Source organism: Lutra lutra, chromosome 18 (genome assembly GCF_902655055.1).
Source record: "Lutra lutra chromosome 18, mLutLut1.2, whole genome shotgun sequence".
Taxonomy (NCBI): Eukaryota; Metazoa; Chordata; class Mammalia; order Carnivora; family Mustelidae; genus Lutra; species Lutra lutra.
Window position 1 is genome coordinate 446,613 of NC_062295.1, and position 24,827 is coordinate 471,439.

The 24,827-nt window shown below is 66.1% G+C and overlaps 1 protein-coding gene and 1 long non-coding RNA gene across 4 annotated transcripts; one reads left to right on the forward strand and one right to left on the reverse strand.

Annotated features, from left to right (window-relative positions):
* CAPN15 (calpain 15) lies at positions 1–24,761 on the forward strand. Of its 3 annotated transcripts, none has more exons than XM_047712946.1 (13): positions 1–165; positions 8,599–8,894; positions 17,403–18,867; positions 19,738–19,946; positions 20,018–20,201; positions 20,280–20,503; positions 21,256–21,381; positions 21,453–21,605; positions 22,006–22,167; positions 22,450–22,682; positions 22,780–22,946; positions 23,029–23,207; positions 23,289–23,432. In XM_047712946.1, the coding sequence occupies exons 2-13, from the start codon at positions 8,713–8,715 to the stop codon at positions 23,296–23,298; spliced, it is 3,294 nt and encodes a 1,097-aa protein (XP_047568902.1). In that variant the 5' UTR covers positions 1–165; positions 8,599–8,712; the 3' UTR covers positions 23,299–23,432. The 3 variants fall into 3 exon arrangements, with proteins under 3 accessions (XP_047568902.1, XP_047568903.1, XP_047568901.1); XM_047712945.1 differs by having other exon boundaries at positions 10–165; positions 23,285–24,761; XM_047712947.1 differs by lacking the exon at positions 8,599–8,894 and having other exon boundaries at positions 9–165; positions 23,285–24,761.
* On the reverse strand, positions 4,883–19,291 carry LOC125090358 (uncharacterized). Its single transcript, XR_007124308.1, has 3 exons — positions 19,280–19,291; positions 15,923–15,924; positions 4,883–5,006 (listed from the first exon to the last, which is right to left on the reverse strand). It is a non-coding gene; the product is annotated as an uncharacterized LOC125090358 (long non-coding RNA).
* Positions 24,762–24,827: the final 66 nt, after the last annotated feature.

Below are 24,827 nucleotides of genomic sequence, written 5' to 3' on the forward strand. Positions count from 1 at the left end.
CGCCGGACGCGGGCCGGATCGGGGCCGGGCCGGGCGCGCGGCTGCTCCGCCACTCTGCGCGGGAGGCCGGCGGCAGAAGTTGTGGAGCGGCCGGCGCAGGCGAGCAGGCCCGGGGCCGCGCCGCCCGGGCCGCGGGGACTGAGGAGGCGCCGCCTGGTTGCGGAGGTGAGTCCGGCCGGCAGTGCCAGGCTGGGCCGGGAGTGCGGCCTGGACCCGCGCCGGAGCCTCGCCACCGGGGGGCTGCCCCCACCGCACCCCAGCGGCGCGCCCCGAGCTCGGGCCGGAGCCCGGGCCGGGCTGGGGGCGCAGCCCGAGAGGGGAGCGGGCGCGGACCCGGGTCGTCTGGGTCGCCGGGAGGCCAGCCCCGGGGTGCCGCGGACGCGGGAGGCGGCCCCGGCCCCGGCCTGTCCTTGAGTGCCCTTACGGTCCAGGCGCGTTCTGCCCCCGCCGGCGTTGCGGGGAGTGTCCCCCCCCCCCCGTGCCCCCGCGGAGGGACCGCGGGCACTTCCCGGGGGCGGCGCCCGTCGGCCGCCCCACACTTCCCTGTTCCCTGTTTCTCTGGGGGCGGCGCTCCGGCCGCGGCGGAGTTCGAGGGGCCGGGGGTTCCGGGGAAGGTTGGCCGGGCGGCTGGGCGGCCCCTGCCTCTCCCTGCGGGCCTCCCTTCGCTCCTGACCAGGGGACCCTTGTGAGCCCCAGTGGCCCTGACCGCGAGGCTGTAGGGGCGGCCCCCTGACTGCGCGCGCGAGCTGGTGAGCAGGACCCCTGCGAGCCCAGGCCCGGAGTTTGGGGTCCTGCGGAGGAGCGCGGTGCCGCTGGGTGGGGGGTGGGCTGCGCTGGGGCCAGCGGGGAGGGCTGTGAGGGTCGTCTGGGTCATGTCCCGGCTCCCCCGGGTCAGCAGAGACAGGCCGGGGCAGGAGGCAGGGGTCACCCATCCCTCCGCAGACCTGGCGACAGAGAGAACTGAAAGATGGGGCCTGTGGCAGGCCGGGGAGCTGCGGGGCAGTGCCGGGCAGTGCCGGGCGCGGACTCGTCCTGCAGGAAGCCGGCTCTGCCTGGCCTTGGGCTGGGCACCTCTGACGTCCTCTCAGGTCATCCTGCTCCCACAAGGGCACTTCTGTCCCTTCCTTCTGCCTCTGACCTCTCTGGAGCTGCTCCCCAGCGGACTGGTTGGCGACCTCGTGACCTCCTGAGAGCCCAGTTTGAGCCCTGCTGGGCGGAGGCTCAGGGACAGCACCGCGAGGCAGGCTCCCACAGGCCATGGGCGCTGAGGGCCGCGGCGGCGGGTCCCGAGTCCGCCGCCCTCCGCCAGAGGGGCCCGCTCGGCCGGCTGGATGGTGGTGCCCTTGGCGGACGCGCCCCGTGCTCCGGCCTGTGCGCGGCTCTCCCGGCCCCTGTCGCGGCTAGCGCGGGGCTCAGCCGGGCTTTCGGACAAGCGGGCGGAGGCCAGGGGCGGCGGGGGCTGCACCTGCCCGCATCTGACCCGCGGGGCTGCCTCCGGACCGCCCTCGGCTCCCTCGGCCTCCCGGGTGGGTCCTGCACGGGGTACGGGAAGGACGCGCCCCTGCACTAAAATCCCTGTCCCTCGGGGACCGCGGAGCGACAGGGTGTGACGGCCCACGGCGGGCAGAGCCCGAGGGGCAGGCCCGCAGTCTTGCAGTCTGGGCGCAGAGCCGGCCGCCCTCCCTGCGTGCTGCCTCCGGCACAGAAGGTGCTGGGAGCACGGGGGCCTGGTCTCGGAACCGCTTGGACGCTGGCAGGCACCTGGCCCCAGGTGACCGGTCACACGCACCCGCGGAGCGCAGCCCCGAGCCGCGTGGGGACGCGCGGGCTGGCTTGGCTGGCTGCTTCATCACACTTCCAGAGCCGCGGCCCAGTCGCCGAGCAAGGGCTCTCGGGCCCTGGGGTGCGGGACGAGCTCTGGGGTCAGGCCTGCTCCCACTCTCCCTCCCACCAGCGCTGCTCCTGACGCCTGCTGGCCGCATGTCCCTTGGGTCCCGCCCCGCCCCCGCTTCCTCAGCACCAGTGCCCCAGAAGTGCCCCAGAGCAGGACTGTGATTGTGTCTGTGCCTTGATCTCTCCGGCCAAGCTGCTCGGCGTGGACCCAGGCTCCCCCACCTTGCTGCCTTCCTGCTCTGCTGAGGAGGGCCAGGCGGCCTGTGCCGAGCTTGGACCCCGTCTTGGGCCGCGGTGCACACAGACCCTCGGTGCTCAGCATCGTCCCGTCCACAGGGAGTGGGTGGGCAGGGAACGGCCTCGGCCGGCCTCGTGCGGCCGGCGGCTCCAGTCATCGCGGGGCCGTCTGGAATGGCGCCCCACAGCCCTTCTGGGTTGAGGAGTGGACTTACTGGCTTCTGCCCTCGGAATGAGCTGGAGGGAGGCTGTGGGGTGAGGCTGGGCTGCCTCCGCTGCTTGAGCTTGGAGACCTGCCCAGCCGTACCCTGTCACTCGGTGGGTCCTGGCAGCGGCCCAGGGAAGGGTCCGAGCAGGGCTCAGCAGACAGCCATGTCGGTGCCACCAGCACGAGAAGGGCCAGGTGCGGGGGCCGGGAGCTGTGGGAGGACCGAGGGGTGTCCCGGCCCAGTGTGCACCGCCCAGGAGGGGCCGGTGGGGAGGGCCGCGACTCGCTCCCTCCTGCAGGGACTTGTCTGGGCACCAGGCGAGGATCCGCAGGAGGCCGAGCGGAGCACAAGCGCGTCTCGGCCTCTCTGCCCCCGTGCGGGTGCCCCGCATCACGCTTCGGCCGCCGTTCCACGCCCTGCTCGCACTTTTCCCCACGACGGAGGGGAGCTCCGTGGCCGCCTGCCCCGTGGCCAGGCGGGGGGATGGGCCCAGACAGTGCGCAGGAGCACAGTAGGAGAGCAGGTGGGTGGCTGCAGCTCAGCAGTGTCACGTGTGCCTGTGTCCGGAGGAGGCCTGGGCTGTGGCTGCTGCTCCTCCCCTGCCGTCACAGCCCAGCCCGAAGCAGAGCGAGTCCCTCCCTGCACTCCGTCCCCTCCACATCCGCCCGTGCCCTGTGGAACTCAGCGCACCTCGAACCCCAGGACCTTCCAGCCCCACCTGATACTCCCCTCCAGTCAGCAGGAGCGGCGGTATGTTCTAGAGCCCCGCCGATCTGGAAGGGTGGCTGCAGAGAGCCCCGAGCTCATGGGGCCCGGTCCCCTCGGCTCCCCGGCTCCCCGTCGTCCTCCCTTGGGGTGAGCTGATGACCCCGGGAGCCCGTGCTGCCCGTGAGGCTGAGGTCGCCAGGCCGCCCGGGCCGAGGCTGCTTCCGCTGCCGGCTGGCGAGCAGAGGCACCGGAGCGCCCAGAGTGAGGGAGCGTGTCTGGAGCCCGTGTCTGGAGCCGGTCCCCTCTGCGCAGAAGACGGTCCGGTGTCGCGCGGTGTCAGACTCGCAAACTAGGGAATCCCGAGGCCGTGCCTGTTCCTCCGAAAACGCTGTTGTGGGACACGTAGTTCGTTTCCTTGCTTGTGCGCGGCAGGTGCTGTAGGACACCGACACAGAAGGGTGTGCGGCCACCCTGTCCCCTCTGTGTGGGCAGCCCTGGCCCCCGGGCCTGCGTGTGCGTCTGCTTTGAGAGACCCATCCCCTCCCCCCCACCTTGGTGCCCCGATGTGCCCAGGACGCCGGCGGGGGATGGGGGTTAGCTGCATGGCAAGGAGCCCCGACGGCGGCCAGAACCTGTGGGCGCTGCAGGGCCTGAGACACGGGGGAGTCCAGAAGTGCCAAGAGTGACCGCCGTCCTGTAGCGTGCTTGGAGGGCAAGGGTTTGGGACAGAGCCCCGTCCATCCCTCTCGGGTTTGCTCACAGGAAGGGCTGGGTACCCTCCCAGAGCCCACGGCCTTAACCCGGACACCTGGCTCTCTGAGGTCAGCAGGCTGGTGACGTCACCGATGGGGCACAGGCTCTGGGGCCAGCAGGAGGGGGTGGCTGGCCTCGGTGTTCGCCAGAGGGCCACGGTGAGCCTGTGGCGGAGGCCACAGTGAGGTGGAACCTGGGCCCTTGTTCGGCCTGAAGGACATGCCCCTCCCCACCAGGGTCCTCGAATGCGAAGGAGAGCAGAGCTGCTGGGCTTGGGGCGGGGTTGCCTCACTGGTGGGCAGAGTAGCCACTGATGCGGGGAGCTGAGCCTCCAGAATCTCAGCTGCCTGGCTGCTCCCCGGAGCCCTGTCCCCTTGGGTAACTTTCCCTGGCAACCCCCACCGCAGGCAGGCCCAGGCTGAAGGAGGCCCCATCCCCGTGCCCCAGGATCCCGAACAGCCCCGTCTGCCACTCTGGCTGGCCCACGGCGGTCAGGGGTTTTGCACTAGGCAGCGAGGAGCTGGCTGAGCAACGCGGCTGCTCCAGAGCCTCCAGCCTCCTCCGGGTAAGGGACAGATGCAGCTTCTAAAGGGACACAGCCCTCGGGCCACCAGCCATGGGAGCGCGCTCAGGGTGACTGAGGTTCGCTCCTTGTTCAGGCCCACGTGTCCGGAGGTGGAGACAGAGCCTGGACCAAGTTGGCACTCACTCCGGTGACCTCTGGCTCAGTGCTGATAAACCTGGGAGTGGGACTGCGCCGGGCCAGAGTCCAGAACCTTCCAGGAAAGGGAGTGGTATCCAGGTGCCTGTGCCTGGGGAGGGTCTGGCGTCTGCCGCACCAGGAGAGCTCCTTCCCCAGGGCTGTGTGTGCATCTGGGCTGTAGGTCGCTCACGGAGTGGCGGGGCGTGAGCCGTGCGGGCAGCCCCTCTCCCTGTGGCAGTTCCCTGGCCTCCGTCTAGAACCTCCCAGACCCGCTTCCTGGACCCCTGCCCTGACGGCATCTGGGGCATGAGACTGTGGTCCTGTCTTTGCAGGGCGAGCTGCAAAGCACACGTGTCTCGCCGGGCCACGTCTGCGACGCCTTTGGTGTTTCCTCCACAGAGGACCCTCCACACGCCTGGTCCTGTGCCTGAGGGAGGGTGTTGTCCTACCAGTCCAGGGCCGCAGGGAGGTTGAGGTCTGGACCTCCCTGGGTGGGTCGCGCCCTCGGGCTACAGGGCGAGCACCAGGCCACTCGCACTCGGCCTCGTGTCTGGTGGGTGCGATTCTGGGCTTTGGCGGGGTGGCCCTTCAGGCACACGGTGCCCTCCCCGCAGACTGCTGTCCCCTGTCCCTCCCTGTGCCCATCCTGCGGCTGGGCTCAGGCTGCCCAGCAGGGTTGCTGCAGTGTGTGCAGGCCGCTTATCTCAGACGGGAGATGCATGCCCATGAGACCTCAGGGTGTTGTGTTGTGGAATTGGGACACGGCGTGGGGAGCGCGCAGAGCGCGGACGTGTCTGGGGGGGTTGGGCGGGGCGTGTGCGCACAGGAAGAGGCATCACCAAGCGCCGTGTGCCCGCCCAGAGCCCAGACCATTGTCACACAGGACTCAGGGGCCCCAGCACCATGGGACGGACTGTGCCCCCCCCAGGCGTGGGACAGAGTGGGACCTGGGGTGAGGCCCACACTGTGTTCCCCTCTCTGGCCTTCACTTGCCCGGTGAGTTCTCACTTGGCGGAAACAACGTGCCTGTGTCCTTGCGGCTCAGCGCCCGACCCTCCCGGGGCCCGCAGGGGCAGGGACGCGCAGGTGGGCTAGGGTGAGGGCTGGGGGTGCTTGCCGTGACCAGCATAGGTGCTCCCCACGTGGGGCTTAAGGAGGGGTCGTCCCCATTGGGCCCTTGTGCTCCTCACTCTGCAGGATCGTCCCCGGCTATCCCCTTGGAGGGCCGTGCCAGGCATCTGCTCTCCCCAGGCGGGGGGACCCGCCAGTCCTCCCAGTGGGGAACACCTTCGGGAGCTGGGACTGCAGCCCCACCCCGCGGTTCCCTGAGGCCGATCTAGGCCACCGCCCCCATTTAAATCTAGGGCAGCGGCTCCCAAATGAGGGCATGGAGGACTGGGGTGGCCGGTCGGGCCGCAGACAGGAGCATTGCCCGTGGCGCCGTGTTGCCCGGCACCCTGCTCTGTTCCCCGACAGGAGGCTGGCGTCCGCTCCGGCTTCTGCCCAGAGACCTGTGAAGGCACAGCAGCAAGAAAGCGCACCCTAAGTACGCAGGGTTCAGGCGTTGCTGGGGGCCTGGCACCCCACGAGGCCGGACGGGTGTTCGTGAGATGAACAGAGACACACAGAGCGACAGATGGCGAGTCCCCAGTGTCCATGGGGCTGGCCTACGGCCCGTGCGCCCACCTCGGGGGGCTTTGTCCGCCCAGCAGGCCCTGCAGGGGAAGAGGGCTGCATGACATTGGTCCCCGGAGATCGGGTTTGCTCTGCCCTGCAGGAAGCCCTCACCTAGCTTTGTCTCAAATTGCAAGGCCCGGGGAGCAGGGTGTGCAAGTGTCTCCGTGCCGGGTCGTTCTGACACGGAGCCAGGATGTGAGCCAGGGCGGGCTGCCCTGCCTGGCAAGAGCTCCTCACACACTGCCCTGTGCAGGTGGGCCTCTCGGGGTAGCACGAGGGTTGGCCCCTGGGGAGCCCTGCTCAGCCAGGGCACACTGTCATGGGGTTTACTCCCAGGTCCTCTCACCACCTCCAGATGAAAGATCCCCAGATGGGCCCTCCTGAGCCGGCTGCTCCCTAGGGAGCATTTGCCCTTCCAGCCCGCAGGAACAGGGACCTGTGTTGCCTCTGCCCTCTCTAAAGGGACTGGGCTGCCACCATATGGCCCACCCCTGGACGGGCCTCCCACCTGCCCCAGACAGGGCCTGTAAGGTCGGGAAGCTGGGGCACAGGGTGCAGCTGCTGCAGGGCTTGGGGGTTCCGGGCGGGGATGGGGGGCCGGCATTCTCCCCAAGTCCTCACTGCCCCAGGTTAGGGCATTCGGGAGGAATAGGGGAGTCCTTGGTGTGCTGCAGGCGGCCTGGTAGCAGCCCTGGGAAGCCTGGGGCCACGTCCTCACTAAGCCTCAGGGCCGATTTGCCCTCGGCTCTGCCTGCGTGGGACGGATGTGGTGCCGGCACCATTTACCTCCCACCTCACCCTCCCGGGGACACGGGCAGAGCTTTGTCAGGACTGTGATGGCCCTGGAGCCAAGTGCCAGCTGTTGTGTCCCACGACACCTCCTGTGGGCCTGGCGCCCCCTCCGGCCTCCTCTGCCCTCACGTACCCTCCATCTGCCCAGGGTTTGGCTGTGAAAGGAGCATCGGAAATGCTCAGGCTCTTCCCACGAGGGGCTCCCACGTGGGCGAGCTCAGGCATCCGAGGGGCTGTTGGGGTGTGACCTGGAACCCCAGGAGAGGCCGGTGTCTGCAGTGACCCTGGCTGAGGAGGAACCGACCACTGGTGAGCGTGCCCTGCGCGCTGCCCGGTGTGGAAGGTGCTGCCGGCACGCGTGGCTGCTGGCTCGAGCGTGGCTCCCCCACGAGGAGAGGAGCGTGACCACAGCGGAGTCCAAACATCTCACTGAGCGCAGTGCCACGTAGCTCACACGTGGTTTCACCTAAATCTCAGGCCGGCACGGAGGTATTTTGGATGTGCTGGGTTACGTAAGATGCGTCTTGTAGATTCCTTTTATCTGTCTGACCTTCCTCACGTGGCTGCTAGACGGCTGGGAAAGGCACCCGTGGCTCCCGTGACGCTCCCGTGCGTCGGCGCCGACAGACGTTCCTTCAGGTGCTGTGGGGACGGTGTCAGCTTCACAGGCCACGGGGCCTCTGCCTCCTCTGTTCGGCCCTGCTGGGGCCCCCCTGGGGAGGCCTGAGGGGCAGGGGACCAACGAGGCCACCGGGCTGGTTAGGGTGGGCGCCACCCTGTCGCACACACGTCCCCATTCCTCAGAGTAAAGGCCGTCTGAGCGAATTCTGTCGCTGCACAGGGGACTTGGCTGATCCGGCCAGAGCTCCTCTGGGTCAGGGGCCCAGGCTTCTCCGACCCCGGCCCCCTCCTCCTGTGTCACTGGCCCCCCAGCCCCCAGAGCCGCGCGGGCTGCCGGTTCTGCTTGGCCCTGAGCCTGACTGGGACTTGCCTTGTCTGGATCGAGCGGAGGGGCCTCCTGCTCAACCCATGGGCGTCAGATGGTCTCCCCTGAACACAGGCCATCCCCGGGTCCTTCCTGAGTCTCCCATCTCTCCCCAGGGCTGGGGAGGCTTTCCCTCTGGAAGGGATGTGGTAGCCACTCTCTGCCGGCCTCGGAGCCCTGGGGGTCTCCTCTGGGCTACGTGGACACTCGGCACCCCCCACCGGCCGTCCCAGCTCTGCTGCACGCGCTTCCTTGTTTCTCCGTTAGGTTTGGCCAAATGCTCCCGGGTCCTTTTTTCTGCAGTAAAGCATGACCGTGTGGTGTTTTCTCAGTAGGGGTGTGACTCCCTTTGAAGCCCGGCAAGTGGACACATGGCCGGCCCTTCTGGGCGGTTGAGGGGTTGGGGTCGGACCTCAGGAGCGGAGCAGGGGCGCTGGTGGCGGGGCGGGCCTTGGGCTAGCCGCTGCAGCCCTGCACCTCCGCTCTGCCGGGACCCCGGCTGTGGGGCCTGGGTCCCCGAGGCCGCTAGCGCACTGGGGAGCCCCCCCAGGCTCTGGGGCCTTCTTTCCTGTGAGTCATGCTGTTTCTCCTGTTTCTCTTTATTCTCTCTCTGTGTTTATCTCTGTCGTGTGATGGAGCAGCCCGGCCGCCCTGTCTCCGGCGTGGGCGCCGTCCTCCCTCCATGCTCCAGCTCGCCCACTGTGGGCCGCGTGTGACCAGGCCCGGGTCTCCGCGCGGCCGCCACCGCGGGGGCCATGGGGAGCTCCGCCTCCTCGCTGGCCACGGAGACCGAGTCGGACCACGGCTTCCCCGGGGGACCGCCTTACCCCGGCCCCCCTGCAGCAGCTGGCTGGTGTAGGAGCGGCCCTGGGGGGCCTGTCTGGGGTGGTGCCCTGGTCACCCGGCAGCACCAGCCCCCACGTCCCCGGGCCCGAAGGTAAGAAAGGGGTCGGGGGTCCGGGGGGCAGGGGTGCTGTTCTGTCAGGGCGGCCCCTTCCCGGCCGGAGGAGAGGGGCTTGCAGAGATGGGGTCCCGTTTCCGAGAATCCTTTGGCAAGTTGCTTTCCCGGAAAGGCCCACAGCTCGAGAGGCTCTGGGGTTGCAGCAGCTGTCCCCGGGAAGCCATGTGAGCCTTGGCCTGGCTGGCGGCTGCTGCTGGGACAGGGACAGGGTGGCCTTCCTGCGGGGCGTGTGGCTCGCTCAGGAAGCTGCGCCTGCTGACACTGCTTCTGGACCTTTGTGCTTGGAGTGGGGATGCAGGGGAGGCCACCAGCCCCCTGCCCCTCACTGGTGCGGGGTGCCGCTGCGCCAGCGGACCCTCCTGTGCCGGCTTCAACCGCGGCCGTGGCCAGGCTCCGCACGGGTCTCTCAGCCTACGCTGCTCTACGGATCAGCTGGCGAGCCTCCCCTCGGCAGTTCTGGGATGACTGGTGTGGGGCAGCCCCAGCACCGAGCCCACTGCTCAGGCCTGGGGGTGCTGGGCCCTGACATTCCACCCCTGCCTTGAGCCCCTCCCATGGCCTTGCTGCAGAGGGGCCCCCGCCACGCAGCACATACTCAGGGTTCCTCTGGCCCCAGGGAGAGGCAGTGGCGACGGGCTCGCCTCCCTCGAAGGCACCTGCTGTGGTGTGCTTGGCCGCCACTTCCCGTAGACCAAGCGTCCTCATGTAGCACAGTTTCCCTGGTGTCTGGACAGCAGGCGGGGTCCTAATGGGGGTCTCTTCTGGGATGGCATGGGCCCCAAGGCCTGAGCCCCAGCAGGTAAGACGCCTGGGAGGCGCCAGAGGAGTCAGCAGGAGGCACCGGGGGCATCATGGCCGGTGAGTGGCTGGAGCCGGCAACGCGGGTTGTTGGGCGTTTGCTCTGGTGCCTCGTGCCGGCGTCGGCACACTCGTGGACGTCTGTGTCTTTCTGAAACAGCTGGCGTGAGGTGGGACTTGGGTGCTCTCGTCCCCTGCCCCTGAGCGCGCGGCTCTGCGGCTTGGTTGTGGCCACTTCTAGAGTTGCTCACCCACGTCTCCTCGGGCCCTGCTGTTTGCCTCCCTTCCCCAGGCAGCCACCCTGCCTCTTGCCTGTAGATGTGCCTTTTCTGGAAACGTCCTACAAGGGGAACCCTAGAATACCTTGAGTGCTTGGCCTCTCACCAGGCGTAATACCGTCAGGCCCCAGCCCCGGGGGCGGGCGCCTGAGCCTCGTTCCTTCCGTGGCCAAATCGTAAATGCCTGTTGTATGGACAGACCCCGGCCTGTCGCAGCCGTCCCCCAGTTCACGGGCATTTGGTTGTTTCCACTGGACTTGATGACCTGTGCTGCTGTGAGAGCGCTCACGTGTAGGATTTTGTGCGGACGCGTTTCCCCTGGGGCGGGGACCCGGCATGCGGCTGCTGCAGCAGAAGCCTTCGAACTTTGTAAGACCCTGCCAGGCTGTGTCTGCCGCGGTGCACCCCTTCCCGTCCCCACCAGTGCTATAGGGGAGAGCTCTCGTTCCTCCCCATCCTGGCCAGCACTCAGGACCATCTGCCTGTTTGATTCTAGACACCCTGGCGGGTGGGGGCCAGCGTCCCCACGTGGTCTGACTTGCAGCTTCCCATGCCTTCCTCTGTCCACATGCTTTTTATAAATTCTCATCATCTCCTTAGGATGAATCGCTAGGAGTAGAATTCCTGGGTCCCGGGAGGGGCTCCTCTGCCCCGGGGAGCAGCAGGCAGGGTGTAGACCCTGTGGGGTTGGCCAGGCAGCTCCTTCTGCCCCGCGCCCGAGGATGCCGAGGGGCACACGTGCGTGTCACTTTGGATCCTGGGATCCTGGCACACACTGCGGAACCCAGTCGAACTTTCTCATTCTCCTGGCCTCCTGCCACGCTCCTACCCCCCGGGCTGGCGGACGAGCGGCCCCTTCCCATCACCCTCTGCAGCCGGCCAGACCCAGGGTCGGTCCACGTCAGCCACTGGGAGCAGCAGGCGAAGCCGGAGGAGACACCGCGAACGACCTTGAGAAAGTCACACATGTCCAGACTGGGGCTGAGAAGACGGCCGGCCGGTGCAGGGAGCTGGGGGGGCTGGGCAAGGCAGATGGCAGGATGGGGGGCAGAAAGGCCAGGGCCCCACACAGCCACTGCGACAGGACCCCTCCCCACACGCACACCGGGGCACGTGGTCACAGGCGTACATGTGTGTGGTGCTCTGCCCGGCACAGGGGGCCAGGAGGCCCTGTGAAGAAGCCAGCAGCACCGCGTCTCCTGCCCCACGTCTGGGCTTGCTGCCTCCTTGGCTGGAACCACGCCACTGCTCCGAGGAAGCTGGGAGAGCCACGTGTGGGCGTGTCCCTGTAACCCACCGCCAGGCCCGGGGAGCTGCTCACCCTGATCCCTAAGCAATGGACGTGGCCGGCGTCGCTGCAACCCGTGGGGACACAGCAGTGGGGAGCATGACGCAAGGCTGGCTGAGGGGCCCCAGAGGGAGACGCCCCTCACAGCTGCAGGGGTCAGAGGTCAGGCGGCCCCAGCCATCAGGGCAGCTGGACCTTCGGGCGTGGCAGCTTCACTGAGGTCCTTGTGTTCAGACGCTGCTCACTGCTCGCCGCTGTCTCCGGGGAGGAGAGGCATCGCCCTGGGACTGGGCTGCCCCAACCGTGGTGACCGGGAGCTTCTGTGTTCCTGCAGGCCTGTGTCCCGGGTGCTAGGGAGGCCTGACGTTGCCCCGGGAGGGACTCCAGAGCAGTCCCCAGATGATGGAGGGCACGGCGGGAATTTGGTGTCGGGGTTTTCTGGACGGCTGCCTCAGTTTCCCGTAGACGTGGCCTCTCTTTCCCTGGGCAGCTGGTTTCTCCCAGCCGTGACTCAGTCTGTGTCTTGGAGTAGGTGGTGTCACAGGGTTTGGACTTGCTTTTCATTGGAGTTGGCCTTGGCTCAGGGTTCCCCACGCTGCTCTTTCCTCCCAGGCTGGTGGGGTGCTCTGGCCTCTCTGCGCGTCTCCCGAGCCCTCAGCTCCTGCCCCGCATCCTGTTGGCTGGACCCCGGGGTTGTGGAGTCAGAGAAGGGATGCCAAGGGAGGTGAAGGTCAGGCTCCTCTGGTCATCCATTCACTGACCCTGGAGCCACGTCGCCGTGGGCTGCAGGGTCGGAAAGGGAGCGTAGCGCCACCGCCGCCGCCTGTCCTGGGAACCCCTGCGCCCCTGCGGCCAGCGCTGGAAGCCTTACCCTAACCAGGGGTCCCTCTCCTTGCCCTCTGTGTCCCCTTGGCGAAATTTGAGTTGTAGGCACTGTTCCTGTGAAAGCCTTTCTGAACCCCAGGCAGAATCTTCCTGATGTGCTTTTATCCACTGTGATGGTTGTGACACCGGCCCTGTCCCACCAGTGTCCCCTGGCCAGCACCCGGGGACATGTGCCTCCTGTGCAGCTGCACCCAGGCCATGGACCGGGCAGCTGGTGGGTTAGGAGGGTAGACGGGCGTTGGGCCCCCTCCCTCCCCAGCCTGGCCTTGCTCAGTGCGTCCGGGGCCCCTAGAGCCCTGGAGCCAAGGGCAGGTGTGTCCTAGGAGGGCTCTCCTCCCGCCTCTCCTGCGTGGAGGACGGGCCCTGAGTCTGTTCTCTGGACGCCCCTCCCATGGGCAGATGGCCTGCAGAGTGTCAGACTCTCTCTGCTGGGCCCTGCGACCAGGCCGGGCGGGGGGTGGAAGCCGTGTGCAGGGTGAGTGAGCATGCCCCGGGCCTGGAACTGGGGTGGAAGCCACTTGTGGGCGCCTGCTGTGACCCACACCTTGACTCTGGGCCCTTCCCTGAGTGGGGAGCGCCCTGGTCTCCAGGAAGATTTCTTAGGCTTTTCACAGTACAGAAGCGAAGGCCAAAGCTGGCCTGCCCCCCCAGCTGGTGCCACGCGCCCCTGTGGCACAGCCTGGCACAGCCCCACCCACTTACCATGGCCCATCTGTGGGCAAGGCTGTGGGATCTCATGACCCTCAGCCACACAGGCTGGGAAGGGCCCTGGGAAGTAATCTTGTTGGTCAGGGAGGTTTTTGAAAAAAAAAATTTTTTTTTTAATAAACATATATTTTTATCCCCAGGGGTACAGGTCTGCGAATCGCCAGGTTTACACACTTCACAGCACTCACCATAGCACATACCCTCCCCAATATCCATAACCCCACCCCCCCCTCCCAACCCCCCTCCCCCCAGCAACCCTCAGTTTGTTTTGTGAGATTAAGAGTCACTTATGGTTTGTCTCCCTCCCAATCCCATCTTGTTTCATTTACTCTTCTCCTACCCCCTTAACCCCCCACGTTGCATCTCCTCTCCCTCGTATCAGGGGGATCATATGATAGTTGTCTTTCTCCGATTGACTTATTTCGCTAAGCATGATACCCTCTAGTTCCATCCACGTTGTCGCAAATGGCAAGATTTCATTTCTTTTGATGGCTGCATAGTATTCCATTGTGTATAGACCACATCTTCTTTATCCATTCGTCTGCGGGTGGACATGTAGCCACATGTAGTCCAGTGTGGCTGTTGTGCACATTGCTGCTGTAAACATTCAGGTGCACGTGCCCCTTCGGATCACTACATTTGTATCTTTAGGGTAAATATCAGGGAGGTTTTTTATTTTTTTTGTTTTGAAGAGGCAAGTTTTCTTCCTGAGCCGAAAGGGTTTGGTGTAAACCCGGCGTCAGAAGCCGAGGCTTCATGCCTTGTTAAGAAATTGGTATCTCTGCCAGGGAGAGCAGCTGCAGTCCGCGGAGACTCTGTCCTGCTGTGGAGACCCCTCCTCGCGTCCGGATTAGTCCGTGCAGGTCAAGGGGCTGGCACCGCCCCCAGACATGGACCCACATCAGGCTGGAGGAGCCAGGAGCACCCCCCAGCTGCCCTCCAGCTGCTCTAGACGCGTCCACACACGCACGCACGCACGCACCCATGCATGTACACACACGCACACACACACGTGCCACAGGCCTAGACAGCCACTTGGGGAGGACCATGTCCCTGTCCTCACCTGGCACGTGTGGGGTGCATGGCCATCCCTTGGGACAAGGGCATGAGGGTCTGAAGCACAGCTCTGATCTGGGACGGGGCACTCTCCCCAGTGTCACACGCCCCGCAGCCTCCCAGCCCAGGAGACACTCGCTCTCCCAGGCTTGGGTGTTGCCAGCACTTTGGGACAGGTTCCCAGCAGAGGGGGCCCTGCCCTTTCTCCCACCTAGTTTGCCTTTGGACATCCCCCTGCCCCACGTCCCCAGTGATCTCCCTGGGGCACAGCTCCCTGCTACAGCCACCTGGGGCTGCTGGGTGCAAAGCAAGCCTCCCCGCTGAGGCCCCACAGTGCTGGCACGTGCTGCTGCAGGACCAGGCACGTGGGGCTCAGCGGTCTGGGTTGGCAGCGGACAGGTGAGTGGAGAGGACCCGCCCCTCCACGGACAGCCTGGCCCTCCACGACCCACGTGTGGCCTGGGCTCGGCAGGGATGTGCCCAGTGCGTGGGTCTCCAGCGCTGCTGGATTGCTTTTTTGTGGTCAGACGCCTGCCCGGAGGCCCCCAGAAAGACCTGACAGGCAGCTGGTTAGGGGATCCACCAGGCAGCCCTGAGTTAGGGCACCCCCCCGCATTTTGTGCCTTGGCCTCCCTTCCAGCCCTCACTTTGGTTTTGTTTTTGGTTTTTTTGAGCTGAAATTCATGTGACATGAAGTAACCGTTTCAGAGGGCATGAGGCACATTCAGTGTGTGTCCATCCCTCTACCCCGTCCCCACACGTCTGCATCGCCCGTGTTCCTTACAGAACTTCCGGGCCTGGGGCCCCCTGGGCTTCGCACCGCCTCGGACCTGCTGCCGTAAGGATTCTGTGTACATGGACTCCCGGAACGTGCGGTCTTTTGTGTCTGGCTTCTCTCACTGAACGTGTATCAGAATCCCGTTATGTGGCTGAATAACATTCCACATCTCCTTTATGTGTGTGTTTGCCGTCGTGCGTGGACCTGCTCTGAGTGTGTGTGTGCACACGAGGGCACCAGTTTCCGGTCGGTCGGGGCGTGTGCCCAGGAGTGGGACTGCAGGGTTGGGTGGTGACTGTTTATCGGGAGAGGCCGCCAGGCCGCTGGCGCAGAGGCGGGGCGGGGGGAGCTCTTGTGGTCCCTGCCGTCCCCTGCCGTCCCCTGCGACGTGGTTGCTCCCCAGCCGCAGCAGCTGTGAAGTGGGGTCCTCCACATCGGGTTTGCGTTGTCCTTGTGGCCGGCGATGCTGAGCATGTTTCCGTCTGCCCACGTGCTTCCACGGCCACTTGTGTGTCCTCTGGAGACATGACTGCTCCGGCCCTTTGCCCGTTTTTCTGAAAAGCGTTCTTGTTGCTCAGTTGCGAGGGTTCTTTTTGTTTTCTGGAGCCAGACCTGATTCGTAAATATTTTCTCTTACGAGTTCTCGTATTTTTTCCGCTGGGCCCTTTGAAGCACGGAAGTTCCTCACTTGGATGAAGTCCAGTTTTTTCCTTTATCTGCCTGTCCTTTTGGTGTCACGTCCAGTTATCCATCGTCAAATTCAAGGTCACAGAAACTTTTTTTTTAAGATTTTACTTATTTTGAGAGAGAGAAAGAGAGCGTGTGTGAGCTGGGGCTGGGCAGAGGCGCAGGAGGAGAGAACGCCCAGCAGGCGCCCCCTGAGCACAGAGCCCCGCGTCGGCCTCCATCCCAGGACCTGAGCTGAAGGCAGAGGCTTCACCGACGGAGCCACCCAGGCACCCCAGAATTTTTTCTTTTAAGGGTTTCATTTTCAAGTAATTTCCACACCCAGTGCAGGGCTCGAACTCACGACCCCAAGTCAAGAGTCTCACACTCCCCCGACTAACCCAGCAGGCGCCCCTTGGGGTCACAAAATTTCCTTAGTTTATCGCCTAAGAGTGTTCTGGTTTTTACGTCTACATTTAGGTTATTGATCCCTTCTGAGGTAATTTTTGCATACAGTGTGAGGTAAGGGCCCAGCTGCATTCTTTACTGCTTGAGGTCCTGAGTTCCCGCACCGTCTGTGGAGAAGACTGCCCTTTCCCCACAGAGTGGTCTGCCTAAAATGACTGGACCACAGGTGCCTGGCTGCCTCAGTCAGTGGAGCGCAAGGATCTTAATCTGGGGGCTGTGAGTTCGAGCCCCATGTTGGGCATGGAACCTACTTAAAAAAGTAAAAACATAAAACGACTTGACCGTATGTGAGGGTGTGTTTCTGGGCTCTCCAGTTCTGTCCTGGCTGCCCGGACCATACGCAGACTTGCAGTCTGTCCTTGTGCTGGGACCCCTGTCTCCATTTTCCCTCTTTTGAGACTAGTTTGGCTACTTGGGGCGGGGTGGGGCAAGTCCTTGCAATTCGATATGAATTTCAAAATCAGCTTTTTCCATTCCTGGGGGGGCAGGCCATTGGATTTTGAGGGGACTGCATTGCACCTGTGAATTTGTAGGCCGCTTGGATGGACTGTCGTCTCGACCGTGTTAAGTCTTCATTCTGTGAACACTGGGTGTTTGTCTGGTCATTGAGGTGTTCTGTGATTTCTCTGAGTCATGTTTTGTAGCGGTCAGAGTGCAGGTTTTCCCTTTCTTATTTTTTTATTTTTTTTTAAAGATTTTATTTATTTATTGGACAGACAGAGATCACAAGTAGGCAGAGAGGCAGGCAGAGGGGGCAGGGGGAAGCGGGCTCCCCGCTGAGCAGAGAGCCCGACGCGGGGCTCGATCCCAGGACCCCGAGATCATGACCTGAGCCTAAGGCAGAGGCTTTAATCCACTGAGCCAACCAGGTGCCCCAAGTTTTCTCCTTTTTAAAACGTATCCCTTGGTTATTTTAGATGAAGTGATGCTGTTCTTCTAACTTGCCTTCTCCGGGCTGCTGAGCTCTTCGTTGCTGGCACGGAAAGCCCACTGACTGATGGTCACATGTCAGTCTCATGCCGTACAATGTCACTGGATTCATGTATTAGTTCTAGTAGTTTTGGGGAATTCTGTGTGTAGGATCACGCCATGTGCAAACAGAGCTAGTTTTACTTCTTTCTTTCCAGTTGGGTGCCTTTCATCTCTTTTTCCCACCGAGTTGCTCTGGCTGGGTCTCTGGTACAGTGCTGACTGGCAGCGCTGAGCTCCTGGTCTTGGGAAGGAAGCCCACAGTGTCCACGCTGGTGTGATGTTTGCTGTGGGTATCTGAGGGCGCCCTTTACCTGTCGAAGCTCACGTGGGCGCTTTGCTGGGACTGATCAAAGACCACCTCCCCAGCAGGGCCCCATGGCCACTAGGACCATGTGGTTCCGCCCCATCCCTCTGCCTCCAGGAGGGGTCTAAGGACAGACCTGTGAGGTCCCCTGGGGGCCCCCCAACTCCTCATGTCCTCAAACCGCTCAGAGCATGCTTCTTGGGCCTGATCCTGGGGCCCCTGGTCCCAGGTGGAGACTTGGGCCCCTTCCTGGGCCTCCGCTGACTGGGACCTTCCCTTGCAGCCACACACACTCGCCCGGGTCCATGGCCACAGTTGGGGAGTGGTCATGTGCGCGCTGTACCTTCCTGAACCCGGCTGGCCAGCGCCAGTGCTCCATCTGCGAGGCCCCGCGGCACAAGCCTGACCTCGACCACATCCTCAGGCTCAGCGTGGAGGAGCAGAAATGGCCCTGCGCCCGCTGCACATTCCGGAACTTCCTGGGCAAGGAGACTTGTGAGGTGTGTGGCTTTGCCCCAGAGCCTGTGCCTCATGCCTCCCTGCTGCCTGTCATCAACGGGGTCCTGGTGGAGCCCAGGGGCAGCTGCAAGGAGGAAGCCGGTCCCGGGAGGACAGTGGGGCTGGTGTCTGCAGAGCCGGCCCGGGGGCAGCCCGAAGAGGAGGAGGAGGAGGAGAAGGAGAAGGAGGAGCAGGAGGGGGCGGCTGAGCCCGGGAGCGGCTGGGCCTGCCAGCGCTGCACCCTGCACAACACGCCTGTGGCCAGCTCCTGCTCCGCCTGCGGGGGCCCCCGGAAACTCTCGCTGCCCAGGATCCCTCCTGAGGCCCTGGTGGTCCCCGAGGTCGTGGCCCCCGCTGGCTTCCACGTTATAGCTGCCCCAGCCCAGCCCGGGGAAGGCACCGAAGCTGACCCTCCCTCTGCCACCGACCAGGAGCCCCCCCGAGCACCCTCCTTCAGCCCCTTCTCGCCTACCCTGCAGAACAACCCAGTGCCTCGTAGCCGCCGTGAGGTACCCCCCCAGCTGCAGCCACTGGTGCCTGAGGCTCCCCAGCCTTCTTCCTCTGCCGGCTCCAAGGGGCTCCCCCAGGGCCCGGGGCGGACTGCGGCCGGAGCCTCCCGCCTGGCGGAGCTGTTGTCCAGCAAGCGGCTGGGCATGCTGGAGGAGGAGGCCACCGAGGGCAGCCCGGCACGGCCCCGGTGTGGCTCCTGCTCTGCGCCCGGGCATTCCAGCCCGGCCCGCTGCGAGGCCTGTGGTGCCGCGCCCAGCAGCGACGTCATCGACCTGGCCGGGGACACAGTGCGCTACAAGCCGGCCAGTCCCTCCAGCCCTGACTTCACCACCTGGTCGTGCGCCAAGTGCACGCTCAGGAACCCCACTGCGGCCCCCAGGTGCACAGCCTGTGGCTGCTCTAAGCTGCACGGCTTCCAAGAGCACGGCGAGCCCCCCAGCCGCTGCCCCGACTGCAGCGCCGACAGGTCTGGGCCCTGCTCCGCCCACAGGCCTGGCGGTCCCCTCCCCGCGCTGCCCACCGAGCGCCCGAGCCAGTGGGCCTGCCCTGCCTGCACTCTGATCAACACGCCGCGGGCCAAGCACTGCGCCGCCTGTCACACACCCCAGCTCCTGGTGGCCCAGCGCCGGGGCGTGGCGCCCCTGAGGCGCAGGGAGAGCATACACGTGGAGAAGCGGCGGCAGACGGACGAGGGGGAGGCCAAGGCCCTCTGGGAAAACATCGTGGCCTTCTGCCGAGAGGTGAGTGCCCCCAGGACAGTGTCGACGCCCCAAGGCTAGCTCTCCCCTTCCCGTGGGCTCCTCTCTGGGCACGTCCCCGGTCCCCCGGTCAGGGCATTCACGTTCTCTGTCCTTCCCCAGTGTCCCTTCTGTAGGGAGGAGGCCGGGGAGAGGGAGGAACCTGCCCCAGAGGGCCGGCACCTCTGTCCCCGGGCTTGGAGCAGCGGCCCAGTCCCAGTCCCCCACATCTTGCCCCTTCCTTCTCTGTACCCACGAGGGTCCATGACCCCATGGTCTGCGCTCCTGACCCTTCTCAGGCGATGTCGCACAGATGGTGAAGCCCCAGGAGGGGAGGATGTGGGTGGAGGCTCTGCCCCAGCAGGTGGCCCTGTGCTTCCTCCGGCCACAGAACCCTGCTGGAATGGGACGCGACACTCCCTCATGCTCTTCTGCCCTTGTGGGTGTTGGGGAGGCCAGAGTCCAGGGCAGCACTGCCCCCAGGGTCAGTTGGAGGGGCTGTCTGTCCCCACCGTCACCGTCAGCCACCCAGCCGGACACTGGGATCTCAGGTCCCGGCTTCGCATCCAAGCCACGTCCCCGCTTCTCTCACTGGGGCATCCACGGCTGGGGGAGCCACCCAGGTTCCCTGTGGCCCATGCACACCGCCCCGTGGCCTCCAGGCTGGGGCTGTGCGGTGTCCCAGGGGCTGCGGTTCCCCAGGCCCACACGGGGTGGTGTGGCCCACACAAGCCCCGGCCGAGCCCCCCACAGCCCTTGGGCTGGCTGCACACCCCCACCCTCTCCCTTCTGGAGCATTTTCCGGGCCGGTCTCCCGGGTAGTGGGTCTGGCGCAGCTGGGGGAGCCTCAATGTGAGGTCACGGCCCCTGCAGAACAGCGTGAACTTCGTGGACGACAGCTTCCCCCCTGGGCCCGCATCCGTGGGCTTCCCTGCGGGTGACAGTGTCCAACAACGTGTGCGGCAGTGGCTGCGTCCCCACGAGATCAACTGCTCCGTGTCCAGGGACCAGAGCACCTCGTGGTCTGTGTTCCACACCCTCCGGCCCTCGGACATCCTGCAGGGGCTGCTGGGGAACTGCTGGTGAGCCGGGTGCCCGCGGAGGGGCTGGGCGGCGCGCAGGCCCCGGTGCTCACCGCCCCGGCTCTGTGCAGGTTCCTGAGTGCGCTGGCCGTGCTGGCCGAGCGGCCCGACCTGGTGGAGCGGGTGATGGTCACGCGCAGCCTGTGTGCCGAGGGCGCCTACCAAGTGCGGCTGTGCAAGGACGGCACGTGGACGACGGTGCTGGTGGACGACATGCTGCCCTGTGACGAGGCCGGCTTCCTCCTCTTCTCCCAGGTGGCGGGGCGGGCGGGCAGGGGAGGGACGTCGCGCGGCGACAACCGTCAGGCCTCGCGACTCCAGCCTCTCCCGTAGGCTCAGCGGAAGCAGCTGTGGGTGGCCCTCATCGAGAAGGCGCTGGCCAAGCTGCACGGCTCCTACTTTGCCCTCCAGGCAGGGCGTGCCATCGAAGGCCTGGCCACGCTCACCGGCGCCCCCTGTGAGAGCCTGGCGCTGCAGGTCAGCTCCACTAACCCCCGCGAGGAGCCCGTTGACACTGACCTCATCTGGGCCAAAATGCTGAGTTCTAAGGAGGCTGGGTAAGAGGGGCGGGCGCTGTGGCGGTCAGCGGCGTTGGGAGGAGAGGCGAGGCGAGGGGACAGCCGGGCCGGGGCCTGAGCGGTGGGACAAGCAGGGCGAGCGGCCTCTGACTCACAGCCTGCGTCTCCGGTGTCGCCGGCACCCCTCGCTGCCCGGCCGGGGGTCTGGCCTGCCCAGGTGGTGCGGGGGGCAGGCAAGACGCTGCCCGTTGGCCTCTGCCTCAGCTGGGCCTGTGATGACTGCCAGCTCCCGCTTGGGACCGCGTGGAGAGAGCCCCACAGAGGCACCTGGTGGGAGTGGGGTCTGCCCTCTGAGACCTGCCACACGCTGGCCAGTTTGTCTGTGGGGAGAGTCCGGAAGCTTACGCCTAGGAGAGACGGCTCCTCAGTGCCAAGACCTTGTGCTTTTGGCTGGTACTGGGCGCCATCGCTGCCCTTGGGGGCTGCAGCCCTGCACTGGCAGGACCAGCCAACCTCGAGGCTTCCAAGGGACCGGGCCTGCCCGACCCCCAGCCCAAGGCCTCTGAGCTTCGGGACCACAGTGGAGGGGGCTGGGCCAGCACTTCCTGGGTCCCACGTGTCTCACAGGGGCCCCCACAGACAGAGAAGGGCCCCCTACCTTCCACTCCCCTACTCCCCACCTCCCACCCCCCCACCCGGGAGCAGCACCTCCCCGCTGGGGGGGGCAGGGCAAGCAGAGGCCGCTGGGTACTGAGGGGCCCCCAGTCAGTGAGGCTGCTCTGCCCACACAGGTTCCTCATGGGTGCGTCCTGTGGGGGGGGCAACATGAAGGTGGACGATGCTGCCTACGAGAGCCTGGGCCTGCGTCCCCGCCACGCCTACTCCATCCTGGACGTCCGCGATGTCCAGGGCTCCAGGTAGGGGCCGGGTGGATGTGTGGTGAAACCGTGGCAGGCATGGTCGTGGCCCTGAGCCCTGTGGTCCACAGGCTCCTGCGCCTCCGGAACCCGTGGGGCCGCTTCTCCTGGAATGGCAGCTGGTCAGACGAGTGGCCGCACTGGCCGGGGCACCTGCGCAGCGAGCTCATGCCGCACGGCAGCAGCGAGGGCGTCTTCTGGATGGAGTACAGTGACTTCATCAGGTAGCTGGACGTGCTGGCAGCGGGTGTGCGGTGCCTGCCCTGGGGCTCCTGCCACCTTCCCCTTGGCTGCTCCCTTCGTCCCAGCATGTGGTGCCCTGGCCTGGGGAGCCCACCTGTACCTCTCCGAATCCAGCTCAGCACAGGGTCAGTGGGGTGGGGAGGAGGCGTGGAGGGCTTGGACCCCCGGGACTCACCATCCTCACCAGCGCTCCCCATCAGACTTGGAACCCGGTGCCCCCTGGTGGTGTCCTCGGGCAAGAGCCAGCACCGGGGCTTCCCAGACACAGGTCCCTGGAGATGCGGAGGGTGCCCTGGGGCAGGGAGTGGAGCGGGGACAGGAAGTACCTGTGCCTGAGCCGGGATGAGAGCTGCCCAGTGGGGCTGCCCTCTCGCTGTCTAGGTACTTCGACTCCGTGGACATCTGCAAGGTGCACTCGGACTGGCAGGAGGCGCGTGTGCAGGGCTGCTTTCCCAGCTCTGCCAGCGGGCCGGTGGGGGTAACTGCTCTCACGGTGCTGGAGCGCGCGTCCCTGGAGTTCGCCCTCTTCCAGGAGGGCAGCAGGTGGGCGGGGCGGGGCGGGGCGGGGTGGGGTTAGGCTGGTGAGCGGGGCGGGGCGGGGCGGGGCGGGGTGGGGTTAGGCTGGTGAGCGGGGCGGGGCGGGGCGGGGTGGGGTTAGGCTGGTGAGCGGGGCGGGGCGGGGCGGGGGCGGGGTGGGGTTAGGCTGGTGAGCGGGGCGGGGCGGGGCGGGGCTGCGCAGGGAGCGGCCCGGATGGTGAGCTCCAGCGGGCGCGCGGCCCAGCTGCCCGGCCCCTGCGCTGACCGCCGCCGTCCCCGGGGCCACAGGCGCGCAGACTCGGTGGACAGCCACCTCCTGGACCTGTGCGTCCTGGTGTTCCGCGCGTCGTTCGGCAGCGGGGGCCGCCTGAGCCTGGGCCGCCTGCTCGCCCACAGCAAGCGCGCCGTCAAGAAGTTCGTCAACTGCGACGTGATGCTGGAGCCCGGCGAGTACGCCGTGGTGTGCTGTGCCTTCAACCACTGGAGCCCCGCCGCGCCGGGCCCCCCGGCCAGCACGCAGGGTAACCGCGCACCCGCGCACCCCGCCCCGCCGCACGGAGCGCTGCGCGCACCCGCGCTCACACGCCCGCCCCCCGCCTCCCCCGCCCCTCCCCGCAGCCTCCAGCCCCTCGGCGGGGGTCCCGCGCTGCAGCCCGCAGCCGCCCGGCCACGTGCTGGCCGTGTACAGCTCGAGGCTGGTCATGGTGGAGCCCGTGGAGGCCCAGCCGACCACGCTGGCCGACGCCATCATCCTGCTCACCGAGAGCCGGGGCGAGCGGCACGAGGTGGGCGGCCGGCGGGGTCCCGGGGGAGGGGGACGGGGAAGGAGCCGCCGCCCCAGCCCACTCCTGCACGGTCTGTGGCCAGGGCCGTGAGGGCATGACCTGCTACTACCTGACGCACGGCTGGGCGGGCCTCATCGTGGTGGTGGAGAACCGGCACCCCAAGTCCTACTTGCACGTGCAGTGTGACTGCTCCGACAGCTTCAACGTGGTGTCCACGCGCGGCAGCCTGCGCACGCAGGACAGCGTGCCCCCGCTGCACAGGTGGGCCCCGCCCCGCCCGGCCCCTGCCCGGCCCCCTCACGTGGCTTCCGCTGGCCCTCACCGGCCCCCTCCCCCAGGCAGGTCCTGGTGATCCTGTCCCAGCTGGAGGGCAACGCGGGCTTCTCCATCACCCACCGCCTGGCGCACCGCAAGGCTGCGCAGGCCTTCCTCAGTGACTGGACAACCTCCAGGGGCACCCACAGCCCCCCTCTCACGCCCGAAGTCGCTGGCCTGCATGGCCCCCGGCCTCTGTGACCACCCCACCTTCCCAGCCCCCCACGCGCACTTTATGAGGGAGACCCCAACAGAGGACGCTTGAATCAGAATCTCAGGACCCCGCCCAGGGAGCCACTAGCTGTAGTAGCTTCCCTTAGGCCTTCCACCCCACCCCTCCCTCCTGCCCAGAGCCTCCCAGCCGCAGAGCAGAATACCTCGAACCCGCCTGGAGCGGCCGGGCCTGTGCTCCCGCCTCTGGGACCACCCGCCTGCAGGCAGGGTTCAGACGGCCCCGGCCACAGTGAGGCTTCTCTTTCCCTAGGGGCCGGGGGCCTCCTACCTGGAGGAGGCTGCTCAGAGCCTTGCTCCTAGAACCAAATCTGGGCAGGTCAGAGGCCGGGACCCCAGAGTGGGAGCAGGGGTCACTCCCTTGCAGGGGTCAGGCTGGACCCCCATGGTGAACAGCAGCCATCTCCTCTGGGATGGAGGCTGGAACCCCAGAGTGAGCAGGGACCACCCTCTCATGAGACATGACAACAGGAGCCTTCTGTCCCCAGCTTGTCCCCAGAGCACATTTCCCTGCCCCCTGGCCTCCTCAAGGCAAGCAGGGGTCCCCGGAGTCCCAGCAGCGTGTCCCGGGAGGCAGGTGGCTGGCGGCCACGGGCTCAGGGCTGGGATGGGGAAGGTCCCAGCTGCCCCTCTGACGACACTATGCAATTCCTGGACCGCCTGCCAGGAGTGAAGAAGCCATGCCCCGGGGGCTGGAGGCCAGGGGCTGTGGGGCAGGGTCCAGCCAGGCCTGGCCCCAGCCTGCTGTGACGCGAGGTGGTTTGTCCTCACACCACCTGACCTCTGCCGGAAGGACCAGGGTCCGACAGCAATCCTGGGCCTCGTTGTCCGGGCAGAGGTCGGCCCCAGCTCCTCTCCCACCTCAGAAGCCGAGGGAGTCGAGCAGCTCCGTGGCTGCTCGGGCGTCCTCCGTGGAGGCTGCTGTCAGGCCGGAGTCCTGCGTCTGCCCTTGGACATCGGAGGCCAGCTTCCTGGGGGCCCGCCTGGCCTCAGTGTCCTGCTGTGCCCAGGCAGTGGGCAGCCCTGGAGCGCTTGGGGGCCTTTTACACCTGGAGAAGCATCAGGACGCTTGCCACTCCTTTTCGGGCCTCCTTTGTGCCCCTCCTGTTACTCGGAGCTGTGAATATTTTTAACCCTGTACATACGGCCAGCTCTTCTGACCCAGAGGCTATTTTATCACTTGTCAGTCCCCATCCCTGCAGGATGGTTCTCCTTGGGTGTTTCCAGACTCAGGCTCCAACGGACCAAATAAAAACGTTTTGTTTTGTACTGATGCCTCCCGATCTGTCTGCCGCCCCTCCCGGGGTCCCTGGATTCCCGCCTCCCCTGCACAGG